The sequence below is a fragment of the Perissodus microlepis genome, chromosome 15 (genome assembly GCF_051167445.1).
Source record: "Perissodus microlepis isolate ML-2025 ecotype Zambia chromosome 15, ASM5116744v1, whole genome shotgun sequence".
Lineage (NCBI taxonomy): Eukaryota > Metazoa > Chordata > Actinopteri > Cichliformes > Cichlidae > Perissodus > Perissodus microlepis.
Window position 1 is genome coordinate 25,584,855 of NC_140475.1, and position 17,222 is coordinate 25,602,076.

Below are 17,222 nucleotides of genomic sequence, written 5' to 3' on the forward strand. Positions count from 1 at the left end.
AGCATTAGTCCATCATGTATCTGCTTAACCTGCCATCAGTGTTCTCTTTGGTTAGTCTCAGCCTTCAAAACGTGGAGTACACAAACCAACAGGTGTCAGACGAGTGAGGTGTATGTTCCTGATATACTATCAGTTCCCTCAGTGATCTCAAGTGTGAATTTTAAAGGGTTTAGGTTTTATTGCTTGAGGTTCTGCTTCCTGATAACAAACATACTGAAAAGAGGAAGAAGCTGAGAAACTGGTCCACAAATATGAGTAGAGTTTTAACGTCACAGCAACTTTTAATAATTCTGGCAAAATATCAGTTACGACCACGCACACACTCACTGGCTGCCTTGTTGCTCTTGTCCAGCCTCTCCTGGTAGAGGTGCAGGGTAAACAGGAAGTGGGAGTTCCTTCGGACTTCCTGGTTGTTCGGCATTCGGTTTCTCTTCCTCGCTGCCAGGGCGGCGTCCAGGAAGGATGCTGCTCGCTCAGCACTGCTCGCCCGAAGCTCCATCTGGTTCTGCAGCTGATAGAAAGAGCTAATGAGATGCAGATAAGCTGGGACTGAGGTGGCTGCACAGAACAGAGGCATGCTTCATGGTGAAATGCTGCGGGCTAGCATGAAAGTCCATGTTTTCAGCTTCTGCCTGCAGGTGTACATGATGAAGGTCCTGCAGTAAGAAAGAGCTCTTCTTCTCTGTTCATATAAAGCCAACTTAGATTTATATATACACAGAGTCTGTGAGCTACCACAGGACAGGGGGAAGAGGATGGATGGATTCACATTCAGATTTCACTGAGCTATGACCCTGATGGAAGCTGTATTTATCCAATATTGATGTCTTTCTCCTGACTCAGTTTAACATCAGGCACGATTAAAACACATAGGCATCTTGCAATCAGGCGCAGACACCGCCATGAGTTTACCCCATATTAGTCAGGCTCGGACTGAAACAAAACTTTAAATCATTCTGCAGCACAGAAACCAGAGTGTGATCATTTTCCTGCCATCTGCAGCTCTGTGATGTTCTTCTGGCTCAAAGTAGAAATCCTTCTTTATTCTTAGAGAGAAAATGAACGAGATAAAAGTTAAAGTAAGACAGAATGAGGTTTGATAAAGGAAAAAAAAGGAAGGATGTCTGCATGAGAGGAGAAAAAGAGAAAGAAAATTAAAGTGAGCGCAGATAGAAGGAGCCCGGGGAGATAAAACAAACTGAACGAGTAGGAGGAGGAAGGTCAGGACTAATTGGACAGATGTCAACAGTGAAGAAGTCTCTAGAGTGAACAGGAGTTCAGTGAGTAGGTCAGGGACAGACAAAGAGAAGGAAAGGACTAAAGAGAGGAGATGGCGAGGTTTTTTGGAAAGGGAACGGCATGAGTGGCCCGGATGACTGGATGAACATATTGGATATCATGTTGAGCTGTAATCATTAGTTATATATCATCTAATCACAGTCCTCGGTTTATATCAGAGGCCAGTTTGTGTGATTGGTTAAAAAGTGTTCAAAGTGCGAGTTGTTTCCTGTACCTGGGATCCACAGATGGGATCTTCTCTCAGCAACACGGCAGGGCCTGGTGCCTCCTGGTGCCCTGCCGCCGCCAGTTCGGCCAAGAGGTCGGTGAGCGTCTCCTCATGGCCGGAGATCTCCACGGCCGACACTCTGACTGAGAAACAAGCTCCGGACTTTTCCTTCCGGTCCTCGATCACCTTGAACAGCCAGGAGATCGCCGTTGGAGCCACACCCAGGCTCTGGGTGGAGCAGTCCCGACCAATCATGGTGTACGTCTTACCTGTGGAGGCAGGGTCAACTCAACAATCATGTGACTTTTCAGAATTATGTCTTTGTGTGTGTGGGTGGCGTATCATGTGGTTACCCAGGTGAGCATGCCCGAAGCAGAAGATGCAGCCGTCCGCGCCATTCACCACCGACTGGATGACCTCTGTCACCGTTCCTGAACACACTTCAGCCTAGAAGAGAGAAGCCAGCGATCACCTTAGAGCGCTGCCACTGTCACAGCGCCTCATACATACATAATAATAAACACAGTACAGTATTTATGACAAGCTTTAGGTCAGAGATGTTGGAGCACTTGGTGTACCGAAGCCCGCTGCTGACATGCCAGTAACAGCATGGCAGGTATGTGACCTGCTGCAGGTAACCAGAGCAGGAAAAGTCACTTAGGATCAGCTGTGAGTGACAAAGTGAATCCTTCCCCATGTGGATGCCTTGACTTTAAAGCTGAGCTTACACACCTGAGGGGTGTCCTACAAAGGAAGTTCAACATATCCAGGCTTCCTCTGAGTTAGCTAACTCAACTAAACCTCAGTCAGAGATCATGGGTCTCATCACTGTGGTTATCAAACTTTCTCTGTTGTGGCTCTCTGCTCCCTGTGAGCTCCACCTTCTCCAATCAGAGACAATATCAGATGAGACGATGATAAAATCTAACAGTAAAATAGTCTTAAAGATAAAAGTGGCAGAAACTGGTTAATCTGGTGATTTGTGTCACACAGCAGTAAATTCAAGATATGAATGGCAGTGAATGATGTGTCTGGGTACGCTCAGTGCTGCTGTTTGTTTCTAAGGTGATGGCTGCACATATAACATTCATATCACACTGAAAGCAAGATGTAAATAAGAGAATTTGTAAAAATCTAGTGCTTCCAGATGATTTTAAACCAAATGAGTGTTCAGCGTTCATTACCATGGTGATTTAGGAGGTAAAAAAAGAGACAGCTCAGTAAACGAAAGAAATCATCAGCAGGAATACATAAACGTGTAGAATTACAGGAAGAGTTCTGATAAAAACAAACAAACCAAAAACAGTTGTTGTATATCTATTACTTAATTACTTTGATGGAGTTTGAGTATCTTGACTTTTCTAGTGCCTTAAATACAATCTGGCCCTGTCTGCTCCAGGAGAAAGTGAACAGGATGCAGGTGGACCCCTGCCTGGTCGCTTGGAACTCCAACTACCTCACTGACAGACCACAGTATGTCAGGCTGAAGGACATCACGTCTGACACTGTGGTCAGTAGCACAGGGGCACCACAGGGAACTGTGCTGTCCCCTCTTCTCTTCACCCTGTACACCTCTGACTTCTGCTACAACTCTGAGTTATGCCATATTCAAGTGTGCAGACGACACGGCCATCATGGGGTGTACCTGGGATGATCAGGAAGAGGAGTACAGGAGTCTGGTGAGCAACTTTGTCAGACGGAGTCACACAAACCACCTGCAACTCAACACCTCAAAGACCAAGGAACTGGTTGTGGACTTCGGGATGTCCAGACCAGGTCCACTGCCAGTTCAGATAGAGGGAGAAGAGGTGGAGGTGGTCAATACATACAAGGTGGCTGTGGGTCAGGTGGTAGAGCAGATTGGCTACTAATTGGAAGGTTGGTGGTTCGATCCTTGGCTTCCCCAGTCTGCATGCCTTGGGCAAGATACTAACCCCAAGTTGCCCTCCGATGCGTTCATTGGAGTGTTAATGTTTATTACTTTGCACTTGAGTTTAGAAGTGCTTGTATGTATGTATGTGAATGGGTAAATGAGGCATGTTGTATACAGTGCTTTGAGTACTCCGGGAGAGTAGAAAAGCGCTATCTAAGAATCAGTCCATTTACCATTTACAAGTACCTCGGGCTCTGGGTCGACAACAAGCTGAGGTCTTTTAACATCTGCAGGAAGCTCCTGGGGATGTTTTACCAGACGGTGGTTGCTGGTGTACTGTTCTATGCTGTGGTGTGCTGGAGGAGCAGCACAGCAAAAAAGAACTAATCCAGGCTGGAAAAACTAATCAGGAATGCTGGCTCTGTGGTTGGCATGAAGCTGGACACTCTGGTGACAGTGGCAGAGAAAAGGACATTAAAGAAACTGCTGGACATTATGGACAATGCTGGGCATCCTCTGCACACGGTCATAAATAATCAGAGGAGCCTATTCAGTGACAGGTTGCTTCTCCCAAAGTAAAGAACCAACAGACTTAAAAACTCCTTTGTCCCACATGCCATCAAACTGTTTAACTCCTCGTTGGAAGGGAAAGGGAGGGGAGACAGGAGGACAAAGGATGACAGGAAACAGCTGAGCTGTAGTGCTTTTTTTCACTGTGCAATATTTGCAGTATTTTTTTTTCTTACATACGACTGTGCAATAATCACTGTGCAATAGACTCACTCAAATGTGCAATCCAGTTGTATTCCTATTTATCTCTATTATATATTCTGTATTTATATGTGTGTTTATATGGTATATTTATGCTCATATCCTTACTCTCATTCCCCTTTATTGTATCTGTAACATGCAACTTCTGCTGGTGCTGTGCTACTTGCTACTGGACACTGAATTTCCCGGAGGAACCCACCCGAGGGATTAATACAGTTTCATCTAATCTCTAATATCTAATAGAGTATCTATCTAATAGACTCCAATTTGTTCATGTAAATGGAGAGTCCTCTTCACACACAAGGTTAATTATGGAGTTCCACAGGGTTCAGTGCTATTATCATTTCTGTTTACATTATAAATGCTTCCCTTAGGCACCATTGTCAGAAGACAAAGCATACACTGTCACTGTTATGCAGATGACACCCAACTTTATCTATCCATGAAGCCAGATAACACACATCGATTTGTTAAACTGCAGGAATGTCTTAAAGACATAAAGACCTGGATGACCAGGATTTTCTGGATTTTCTGCTTCTAGATGCAGATAAAACTGAGGTTATTGTACTCGGCCCTGAAAATCTTAGAAATATGGTATCTAACCAGATTCTTACAGTGGATGGCATTACCTTGACCTGCAGTAACACTGTGATGAACCTTGGAGTCATTTTTGACCAGGATATGTCCTTCAATGCACATAAGTGACTTTCACAGCAACGATTGACTGTTGAGGAAACTGTTGGTGTGATCTAGTGCTATATACATAAAACTGAAATGAATAAGAATGAGGGAAGTCTCTTATTGGTGCACTTTGTCCAGCAGTCAGACACCTGAGTGTGGACTCCACACTGATCCAGGTGTTTTCTCTAATTCTCCCATAAAACTCGTGTTAAACATGAAACCATTATATCACCGATGTAGTCAGGTGTCTAAAAAGAGAGAAGATCTGCAGCCCAGCAGGCACGATGATGCTGAGTGCCATGTTGTTTGTTTGGAGGAGCTGAAAACTGAACATCATAAACATGTTTTTATGAATCTATCTGCAGGTTTATGTCACATCACAGATACAAACATTCTGCACTGACACTCACACACACACACACACAGAGCGCTGTGATCTGTCTGCTGCTGTCATTGCTCTTTGTGGGTAAACAGCATGCTGACACGTTGCTGATGAAGAGCTCAAACCTTCGTGCGTGCCCTGAATTTAGATTTTTATTCAGAAAACTCTGAAAGTTTCACTTTAAACTGTTCATTCTGCGTCACCAGCAGCAGGTCTGTGCAGCTAAATTATCAGCTGTAACGTTACCCACACTAATGCCCGGAAGAAGATATGGTAAAGTTCCTGATGCTGGAGAACTCACCTGGGAGGCGTCCTGCGCGAAGATGGCATCAAAGGTGAAGGTCTTTGGCGCTGAGGCTGAGGACCGTCTCTGGGCCGACGTCTCGCACAGCGTGAGCTGCTTCTTCCTGCCGTCGACCTTCAGGAAGGACATGGACTCCGAGGACTCATCCTGGACTGAGCAGATCCGGACCATGACTCTGACCTGAGGACAGACAGGAAGCATGAAGCACAGAGAAGACTGCTGCGTTCATCAAGTCTCTGGCTGGACAATGGAGTTGCATCATGAAATGCTAAACTAAGCCAGAGGTGCTCAGATAGTGATAGATGCTTGGCCTGACTGTGGCCACGTTTGCTTCGCCTGCAGCCGTTCGTTATCTTGGGTACTAGCGTTCAGAGATATTGACACAGAGTTGGAAGGAAACTGTGCTTCTTTGACTTTGTTTAGTTAAACTTTGATTTGATTCTTTCTACCTGCTGTTTAGTTTTGTTTTCCGTGTGGTTTTCACTGAGTTTGCGTTAGATCACCTGACTCAGATCACCTGATACACACCATCAACTGTTTGTGCTGAAAGAAGCTCAGAATCAGCCGTAAAGCCTGCAGAGACGTCCTGAGCTCTTCTTCAGGTATTCCAGGATGACATTTTAGACTGTAATCAGAGCTGGACTGAGCAGGGAGTCACACTGCTTTCCTGACCTTTGACCTTCAACAGCCCGTGTCCCTCAGCCTTCTGAAGGGTTTTATTGTGCTGTCATAGAGCTGCTGAGCTGGTGGCGAGGAGTTCGAGTTTACAGCCAATAATGAGACGGAGCAGTTTTTAAACGACGAGTCTCTGCGAGCTAGCTCCTCTGTCACCACGGATACAGACAGGAAGCAGCTTGAAAGTCGCCATCTGATCCAGTCACAGCTAATTTTATGTGTTCCAGTCACTCGGCACTAGGGGTGGGTTTTGATTATTGATTTTCAGATTAAAATCGATTCTATCTTGAATAACGCAATATCGATTCATTAAAATCTTGAATGAATATAAATTTAAATATAAATTTATTATGCCCGAAATGCCAGAATCTCAGGTTAAACCTCACAAAATTTTGACAACGACCAAACAGCTAAAAACGTAAATGAGAGCAGGTACACGGATTCTGCACAAAGACCTAAACACAAAGCCGGACCCGCCGTCGGATCAGAATTTGTGAGATGTCGGCTTTCTTGCCCGACTGCATGTACACGGACACGCTGTCAGGGCTGAAAGCCGACAGCTCACAGATTCGGATGTGTCAGCGGGTCTGTGCATTGTGTTTACGTCTTTTTTTGCGCTAGATTATTAAGCTGTAGGCTATGTCTCTCTCCAACCAAATTTGACTGAACCAGCAGAAAAAGAAGATCCAAACTACGCTTCACATTTCACTTCACATTTCGCTTCACATAAACATCGTCATGAATTCTCTCTTTTGCTGTTTTGCTTCCACCACGGTAAAATGACACTTCATGCACAGCTCTCTCTCTCTCAGTGCACTTCAAAAACACTTTCCCATCTAAAAATCTGTTTTCTGCATTATTTGCTTGCTTATTACGCACAAGTCTACTGTTATGTACAGCGCTGTCGGCCGCTGTTTTTTTTTTTTTAAATTTAACTGACTTGTGACAAGAAAGCCCCATTTCTTTTGTTCAATACTGAAGAAATGTAAACTTTTTAAAATTATGTGATATTGCAAAACACTTAGCTGTGTCTCTAATTAAACCTCTGTAACTTTGCTTTCACTTCAGCAGCATGAGGTAATGTTCATATGTAGATTAATGGTTTTCTTCTGTTTTTGTTTTACTGCAGAATATTTTTAAGGTGGTTATCTGCTATAAAAAGACAGGTCAGGAAATTCTCCTTCATGTTTTTCTGTGTTTTCGCTTTGTTACTTTGACACAAAAGCATTTGCTGTGATGCTTACACAAATGTCAGTTTTCTTTTTAAAGATATAAAAATATGGATATGTACTGATAAATGAGCAGAATTATAATATTTCTGTGTGTCTGAGGCAAATTTCCCCAATTCAAATCAAATCGAATTGAATCATGGATCAAATCAAATCGGGACCTTGTGAATCGGAATCAATTCTAGAAATCAGTGACGATACCCAGCCCTACTCGGCACATTTATGTTCAATCACAAATGTTTTTACAGGATTTTTTCTTCATTTTTTCTTTCACCTGATCAGTAACATCCAAATAAAACCCTAAAACTGAAGCTCCGCCTTCCTGGACAGTCTGTTAGTGCAGACGTATGATGTCATTAAAAATGCTCCAAAAAGCTCCAACAGCACAAACACAGCACAGAGGTCCAGTTTAGCTGAAGCTAGCAGCTACAACCACTTGTGTCATCTGTCAGTCAGAGAGGCCACACCCCTAATAATTCAAACACAGCTGTTATAGAGGGACACATATTTATAGAGACCAAACAGTTTGTGTATCAGGCTGTAAACATGTGGGCACTGACTTCCTGCTGCCTCTGCTGGACGTCAGAGGAAGTGCATGTTTCAGTGCAGTGTTGCAGAAGCAGGCTGGGTCAGATCCTCGCTGTGATATTTTCTGATTAAAGGTACAGCATCAATAGATAGCAAAGATAGCAAATAGCAAAAATCTGAAGGGCTGCTTTCAAACTGCAGAGCTTCAAACAGAAACAGCTCTGACCTCAGTCTGAACTCAGAGTTTGATATCACTCACGATGAAGTGTTTACACCCAGAATCCAGCTCAGGCTCTCTCGCCCACACAGAGAGCAGCCAGAGGCCATGGTGAGAAGTTTTAAGACATTAAAGAGAATAACTGCAGGTTCAGAGGAATGAACGCAGCGCTGAATGCAAACGAGAGAAGAGACGGCAGTCAGAGTGAACACTTCCCTCTGACTCTTCCTGTTTCCAGGAGTTCATCTAATGTCACTAAATTCTTACAAAGTCAAATCAAGAAGCATGTGCAGAGGAGGGAGGGTAGAGGATGGAGATGGAGTAGCAGAGAAGGCTCATGGATGAAGAAGTACATGCAGAGGTGGATGCTAGGATAGGAGGAGATGGAGGCAGGTGATCTACTGTGCAGACCATTAAAGAAAAAGAAGAAGAATACGAGCAGCTTCAGTTTTCTTAATGAGAACTTTGTGTTCAGATCAGAAGGAAAGAAGAAGGAGAAAGATGAAATGATGAGCTGCATTGTGAGTAGTTTGTAGGTGTTGGCAGTGACTCTGTTAGTTCAGTGTAAGGTGCAGGAGCAGAGACGTATGATCCTCCTAACTTCACCGCATCTCCTTTAAAATGCTCTTTCATTTCTGTCCTTGCCTCATTAACCGACGCCCACATGTTGCATTGGCAGGATGCAGATGTGAGCTCCTGCAGCTGCCAGCGGATGGAGATGAAGGAAGCTGAGCTGCAGCGAGGAGACATGGAGTCCCTACATGGTGCCTGCAGGGCTCTGAAGCCAGCAGCACACCCTGACCTGTGGGGACCTCACACAGAGCCCACCTGCTGCAGGAGACATCACCTGACATCTGAATGCCAGCAGAGAGCTTCCTCTTCAGGATTCAGGCACACTTACTGCTGCAGTCACAGCAGCTGGCAGACTCTCAGAGTCATAGGAAGAGTTTAGGGGGATGATGAGGGCTTCACGTGGACGGAGAGTCATCAAACCCAAACACGTCAGTGAACCATGTATGTCTGCGAGTCTCAGTTCGGTGCTTCTTTGTGTCAGCAGAGATGAGAGAGCACAGAAATGAGGAGCTCACGCTTCAAGCTAACGGTGCGCCAGAGTTACCTGGCTCACCAGTTAGCTGTGTCTGAGAGGTTAGCGAGGACATCGTGTGATTACGGTGATTTGGTGGAGACCTGAGCTCAGACGCTAATCGCTCCGTCCGCCAACAGTCTGACAGCCAAGCATCTGATCTGCACCCAAACGCCAACAAACATTAACCTGTCACAGACGAGCCTGTCACCGCCCCCAATGGGCTGCAGAGCTCATTAAAGCCTCTGAGCTAACGACACTCTTCTTAGAGTAATGCTGGTTACAGGGCTAATCTTCTGGAGAGCAGATGTTTAACCCATTGTCAGAAACATGTGACACAGGCAGTGTGAGCCCAGACTAAGACTACAGCACAGATTCCTGCTGATTGCAGATATCCTGCCGAGGGACGATGGCTCCTGAGAGACTGTCCCCCTGCAGCCAGCCCATAGCCACATGAGCGAGGTAAAGCATCTTCACCAAACCTGAAGAAGTGTGGTTGATTCTTTCTGAGCTCCTTAGAGCTTACAGTGACCTGGTACCCTCCCCTCCCCTACACCCCCACCGCTGACTTCAAGGCTCGACTCCATCAGCTGAGCAGGTAAAGTCCCAGTAGCTACATCCATCAGATCCAGACTAACACCACACCATCTCACCTTTCCCATCCCCGGCGTGTCCTTGACCTTTGACCCAGCTCGAAGGAGACATGGTGGGACGGCAGGCGGGGAGAGCTGCAAGGCCCCGCTGAAGCCCCCGGTGTAAAGCAGCGGTTCTGGGGACTCGCCGGGCGGGGAGGCAGAGCCAGGTGGGGACTTCTTCCTGCGGGACAGACTGAGCTTGTGAGCCGCCCTGAAGACACAAAACACAGAAACAGAGTCAGAGAGCACCGAGCTGCACCCAAACACATCGTTTAACAGGAAATAAAAGAAAACATAAAATAAGATCAGAGAGAGAGAAGAGCTGATCTGAGACTGAGTATTAAGAGATGAGTTTAAGGTCCATGTCAAACACAGGCAGAGAGAGAAGGGAGGAGGAGGAGGCTCAAACTCTTCCTCCCGGTGCCTCCTCCCAGACAGATACTCTGAAAACAGAGCGTGTCATTATAGCCTCCAACCACCGGCAGGACTCACTGCCAACGTCACATTTACCAGAGAGAGAGAGAGAGAGAGAGTGTCTGTGTGTGTGTGTGTGTGTGTGTGTGTGTGTGTGTGTCTGTATGTCTGTGTGTGACCGTGTGTGTCCGAGGGTGGAGCAGCAGCATCTCCTGGTGGGTTGGAGATAGATGGAGCAAAGGTACAGCAGGACATGCAGAGAAAGAAAGAGGATGAAAAACGTCCCGCTCCCATCAAACTGCGGCGCTGCATCACAACAAGAGAGCAAAGCACTCTGCGAAAGCAGAGCCACCAGCGACCAGGGCCACAAGGAAGGCACCTGTGTTTTGGTCTTGGGTTGTTCCCCACTGCAGAGACCACAGCTGGCAGTCACACAGGTCACCTGATTATCTTATCGAATTGATGCTTTTGCTCTAAAGTTGTTTTTACATTTCAAACTTCTCTCACCCCCAATTTTCACCTCAAGAAAATTCAAAGTAAAACAAAAAATCAACTCAGATTTTTTTATTTGATCCCAGTCATGCAGCTCTCTCTAGGCTCAGCATTAGGATGCTAATGAACTTGCTCCGTGGCTCAGAGTCATTAAAGCATGCTTAACATTCGGTTACTTCACAAAGAAAATGTGAAGCTCAGCAAACTTTCAAACTTTGAAGTTCATGACCTTCATGGAGAGGAGGATCATGGGTAAAAGAAGAAGCTTTAAGGTGCACCGCTTTCTTTAAAAACGTGAAATACGTTATTGACCTTGGTGGAGGATGCACTCTGTGACTGTCACAGATGTTGTAACCATGGTGATGTACCGCCATAGAGCGTGCAGATCGTCCACACATCTGCTCAGGTAAACCTGAACACAGTTTATCTGTTTACGCACTGTGGGAGAGCCACAGCCTGATCGTTGTGTTTAACCAGGTACGTATTAACCTGTGCTAACCCTCGGCATACCCGACATTCTCTGTGCACGTCACCTAACAGGAACTCATCCGCAGTGATGGCGGTTACGTCCTTCTGCGGCTGACACACTTCTTTAAAGGACATTTTAATGCTAATGCAGATGTGCTGATGCTCTGACACCATCACCATCCACACCCACCCGTGATCTGAGACACGTGATCTACATCTACACAATTTCACGTGTTAGCTCGAATGATGGTGTTTCAGTGATGTCACAGGGTTAGGGATGACTCCATCTTCTCTGAGTGGATGTCTGACTCCACAGGTGAGCAACCGCAATAGATTGGACAAAGGGTGGAATATGTTTAACAGCCCCTGAAGGAGAAGCTGAAGAGACATCAGAGACTCGTTGAAGCTGTTATTTTACACTCTATGCTTCACGCGTCTACAGTATCAATTACATCTGGACTTCATTTATCACCGCGAGCACGTCTCTCCACTGCTCTCGGCTTTTGCCTTCCACAGAACTGTCAGTACCTCAAACATGAAGCTGGACTGAGATGAAATAGGATTTAAAAATCACTATTATTATTACTCACAGTTCCTTCCAATCCATTATCTGCTCAAACTTCTTGATCTTAAAGAGGAACTGGGACCAAGCTTCTTCTCGTCCTCATTCACCATTGTAAAGACCCAGATCTATTCAAACCAAGTGTTAAAACCACAGCTGTAAAGGAGGGACACCCGGGCCGCATCATCGAGGCTGACCTATGAAGCCTTCTCCAGAAAATAGATCCAGTGTCAAACCAAGCGCACCCAGAAATCTACCCATGATCGGCGGACACTCAGCTGATCAAGGAAAAACGCTGATGGTGGTCCATATAGTCCATTTTCACTGTCTCAGGTTTACCCAGATGTTTATCCAGATGTGTTCTCTTTTAAAGCACTTAAGGTTCTTCTTTTGTTTTCCTTCTGCATTCAGCAGTAAACATCCACAAGTGTAGCGTTTCGTAAACTCTACAGGTTTCTCCAAGGCTTTAATTCATTTTCATGCTCCCAACAAAATGGCTTTTCATCCACCAGTTTGACTTTCCATCCCCCCTGAACTCCAATAAACCGCTCCTTAAAGCAAGAATCATTTTACTTTTGAAACAGGAAAACACTGTCCATGCATCCAGACAATGATGATAACATGATGTCCAACATGGTTTTTCCTAAACTCGCAGAGTTTCTTGGTTCGTCAATCACAACATCAACAGTATGTCTGTCCTTTCAGAGGGATTAAACATTTTAACGAGTTCATTTTCATTTTCAACATCTGGTTTTTACCAAATCCATAAAGAAGTTTAGGGGTTGAACCTAAAAGATCTTTAAAACTACCAAAGTGCTGCGGAGGGATCCCAAACTTATGTTAATCCTAAAGCATTCAGTTGAGTACATCAGATTTATCACCATGTTCAGCTTTCAGCAGATTATTATTCCTACTCACTTCTGTCAAACAATAAAGATTCAGTCTGTCCGTCAATCAAAAATAAGACAGGAAACCAAAAAACCGCTTCAGGTTTTTCATGATTGTTCCCATTAAAGCAATAACTCACATCACATTCATTTCACGCGTGAATGAACATCCTTCTGTCTTTGCTCCCTTCACAGGTCCAAACATATCCTCAAACTCTCCCAACCCCGTCTCGCTGTCATCAATCCAATCATCCTCTGCTGAGTGATGTTCAGGTGATCAGAGTTTTTCTCACTGAAGTTCATCAACATGTGCCGAGTTCCTGATCAAAAATACATCTAACTGCTGAGATTCATCCAAAAATATCTGACAGTATTCATCTGTAAACCAGCACCTCGGCATCTCAACACGTTTCCCTCAGTTTGTTCCATATGGCTAAACTCCAAATCCATCTTTCCGTGTTTCGGACAGGAAGTGCAAATCTGATCATGGGACATTTTCATATTGGTTGGAGCAAAGTTCTGCAGAGACTCCTGGAGGATGAGTTCACTTTATTTTATGATTGCTATCAATCCGCCTGCGATGGTGTGTACTCCACAAAGCTGTGCATCCCTCCATCCTTCCCTCCGTCCTCACGCCCTGCAGCCAATCTGTAGAACTCGCCTCACTCGGTCCCAAATGAAGAGCCTCAGCCGGCTTTCCTTCCTTCCACTCTTTCCTCGTACTGAATCATTCTTCCATCTTTCTGACCCTGCAGCAACTCATTCTCCACACTCTCACTTTCCTCTCCTTCTTCTTTTACCTTTCCTTCTTCATTATTTCCACCTCTCCTCCTCTCTCCTCTCGTCATCTCTCCTCTCCTACTCTCTCCTTATTTCTTCCTTTTCAAAGCTCCACTTCTTTAATTTCGCCTCCTTTCTTTTCTTCCCTCCTTCTCCCACCTCTCCTGCTCATCTCCTCTCTCTTCTCTCCAGTAGCTCCTCAGTCTGTTCCTGCAGTATCGCAATGCCGCTCCTCTCCACCCCTCCCACCTCCCTCCTCCTCCTCTAACTCCAGGAGAGAGAGAGAGGGATGAAAGGAAGTGGCATCAGCAAAGGAGGAATAAAGGACTGAAACAAGAGGTGGAAATAAACGAGTGAATGAGAGCGGGAGGATTCCTGCCTCTCCCTGCCGTTGTTGCTGGGAAACACTGGCAAAGCTCCAGCCTCCCTCCTTCCTCTTCCTCTTCCTCCCCTCCCTCCGTCCGTGGGTTCCGTCTGCCTTGCTCACCTCACCTTCCCTCACTCTCCTCGCTCACCCCCCCCTCTCTCTTTTCACTGCCCCGCCTTCTCGGTGTGTCGACACACAGCAGCTGTGAAACTACTGTTCACCCCACCACACGCACACATACACACACACACACACACACACACACACTTGATATGCTACATGAATACTTCATGAGATGACAGACACCCCCACTGCTGGACTTCAAAGACACTCAGCATGTGTGTATGTGTGAGTGTGAGTGTGTGTGGTGTAACCTCTCTGAGAACCTGCAGGCTGGGTCACTGATATGAAACCACAGACTGACTGAAGGAGAGCAAACAGGAGACTTCAGTGTGTGAGCTGCAATCACTGATCAATCAACACAAATTAATCTATTTCAATAATTAACAAAAAAGTAAATGGTTTTTTTAAGGACAAAGGAAAAAAAACCTTTCAATTTAATGTGAATGGGATGTCCAGTTGTCCAACACTGCTTCTGTGCACATAGGCAGAATGTGTGTGTGTGTGTGTGTACATGTTTAGACATCATTGTGAGGACATAAAATTGGCATGCTACTATACTTATGGGACAAAGTGCGTGTCGCCACGAGTTTGATGGCATTTTTGAGGCTCAAAATGTAGTTTTAGTGTCAGGCCTAAGGCATTCATTTTTGATGGTTAGGGTAAGTAACTAGGGAAAGTAAAATGTCAATGAGATGTCCTCAATATCGTATGAAAATGAGTTGTGTGTGTGTGTGTGTGTGTGTGTGTGTGTGTGTGTGTGTGTGTGTGTGTGTGTGTGTGTGTTCCTGTCTGGCCATCTTTGTGAGGACCGAAATCTGCATTCTACTATAATTGTGAGAACCAACAGTCACTTGTGAGGACACACACGCCGGTCCTCACAAGTTTGAAGGCCTTTTTGAGGCTCAAAATGTGGTTTTAGTGTCAGGGTTACAATTAGGTTATGGTTAAGTTTAGGGTAAGGGTTATGGTTAGGCATTGATTTTTAATGGTTAATTAAAGGGCTAGGGAAACCATTATGTCAATGAAGGTCCTCGCTAAGATGGCTGAACGGGCTTGTGTGTGTGTGTGTACACTAAAACTCTTTCTCATCAAATCTCATCACAATGTTATGCACACGTGCACGAGCCTTGTTCCAGCTTTATGAACGAACACCTGTGCAGACACACTGGAACTCTTCATTTGCAGGTAAAATGTGTAGCTTGCAGAGTATGACATGGAAAAAAAAGCGACGATGAGAGTGAAGGATTGTGGGTATGTAACCATCAGAGAGATGTAATCTCTGGAGCGTGTCCTGGCTCTGCCCCCGGCCTCCTCCTGCTAGGACATGCCTGGAAGACCTCAGCTCCCTCCTTTCGACCCTTCTCTATGGGAAAAGGACTGCTCCCCTCAGCCTCCTGGTAGATCATAGATGCACATGTGGTAAGAGTTTGACAATCCTCGGTAATTGTGGTCACAAAGTCATGTGTCTGCCCAGCGGGATGACAGCAACTCCACACCAGCATTTTATGGCAGAGGGGTAACGGAACGGTGTGTCACCACCGTTGGGCTACATTATGGAGGGTTTCTCCATAATGTAGCCCAACGGTGGTGACACACCGTTCCGGTCCAAAGCTGGTTGGCTGTTTCCTGAGCAGGAAAGTACACAGAGTTCACTGTCTGAAGTGAACAAATCAGAGCTGAGGAAAGCAGCATGAGGAGCTCAGGTTCATTCAGCGCTGTCTGCAGGAGCTCAGCTGCTCTGAAATTATATTTATCATAACTCCCCTTCAGGTCGTCTCAGGCCAGACAAACCTGCCAAAATGTGCCTGACAGCAGTTTTACTGTAGTTCCTACCTGCTGCTGCTCTCTGGGGACACGTTTGAATGCATGCCCAGGAAAACAAGCAACATGTGAGTGGAGAGATGATTATTGATCAGAGGAGGAGCTGGAGAGAGCTGTGTTATTGCTGCAGAGAGCGAGGAGAGGTATCAGAGCCACAGATCCATTTCCAGATCAATTCTCTGAAGCAGACGCCAATTGATAGGAGCAGCCCAAGGCCATCTGTCACAGTTAACCTGCAGACAGGTAATGATCAGCTGTGGTCTTAGGTTCACTCACTGAACGATTAGACACAATTAAAAGAACCACGTCTGTGAGAGCGTGGAGCTAAAAGCTCAGAGGCTCCACCGCTCACCCTTCATATTTACAGTTTTTTTTTATTATTGACTGTTTGGTTTCATCTTCTCTGTCTGTCTCCAGGTGTGCATGTTAGATTGACATCACCTTCTGACCAATCCCAATAACACAAAGTGGCTCTGTTTAGACCTGAAAGACCATGAATCACCCCCGACTGCTAATCAGTAACATCCAATCAAAACCCTAAAACTGAAGCTCCGCATTCCTGTACACTCTATTACTACAGTAACCTAGTGGCAGCCATATTTTTGGTCACATGATGTCATTAAAATGCCTCAAAAGGCTCAAACACGTTCTAGACGTTCTAGACCTCCAGTTCAGGTGAAGCTAGCAGCTGCAGCCTGTGTCCACCTGTCAGTCACAGAGGCCACGCCCCTAATAATGCAAACTTTAGGCTTTATTCTAACATAAACAGGTGTCTTATGGTGTTATTATCGTTGTGATCCTGGTACCACCTTCGGTCTGATGCATGGTTTGAACACGAGGACGTCCTTCTCAATGTTCTTTGTTCCAGAATCATCTGATGACTCTGTGATCAGATGTCCTCTGAGGCAGATGTTTGTCAGACCCAGGGCCCTGCTGTCAGTGTGTGGGTGCAAGCTCCTTCGGTCCAGCTTCTCCTCAGAGTGCCGCTCCAACATCATCTCGGCCCTTGTTATCCTGGACTGCCGTCAGCAGCTCCACCTCTGCACCACCAGCTTTTATCTTCCTGCCATACGCCCCGCACTCCAGGCCGCTGAAGTCCGACTGTCTGACAGTGAGAGATAAACTCTGAGGCTTAAACCCAAAGAGGTGCAGCAGTGGCTCATTTGGAAGACGCTCCAGAGAAAACTGAGTTCTCTGTCTTTTATCTGCTGCAGGAACAGGGACAACAGTGGGCAGAGCTTTTGTGCTCAACCGTCACAGAATCACAAACAGTCGTGACAGCGATGACTTTAACGGGAATGAAATTGGCACAATCAGGATGGACTGCGGACAGTCTCGTGCACTCCATGCGAACCGCTGAACCACTGTTTGTTTCACACAGTTCAACATGTGATGGGACACATGTTGAACCTGCAAAATGTC

The 17,222-nt window shown here is 45.7% G+C and overlaps 1 protein-coding gene across 5 annotated transcripts in view; it reads right to left on the minus strand.

The window, feature by feature from the left end:
- Positions 1–17,222, minus strand: part of kif26aa (kinesin family member 26Aa) — a 52,882-nt gene that overhangs the window by 14,046 nt on the left and 21,614 nt on the right. For 2 of the 5 annotated variants that reach the window (XM_084952622.1, XM_084952621.1), the window contains exons 1-6: positions 12,850–13,942; positions 9,905–10,097; positions 5,516–5,698; positions 1,861–1,954; positions 1,514–1,776; positions 328–511 (exon numbers count right to left, since the gene is read on the minus strand). In XM_084952622.1, coding sequence (XP_084808748.1) covers positions 328–511; positions 1,514–1,776; positions 1,861–1,954; positions 5,516–5,698; positions 9,905–10,097; positions 12,850–12,914 — 982 coding nt within the window. In that variant the 5' untranslated portion in view covers positions 12,915–13,942. Of the gene's footprint in view, positions 1–327; positions 512–1,513; positions 1,777–1,860; positions 1,955–5,515; positions 5,699–9,904; positions 10,098–11,850; positions 13,943–17,222 lie in introns of those variants that run through there. The other 3 variants (XM_084952625.1, XM_084952624.1, XM_084952623.1) reach the window with 2 other exon arrangements.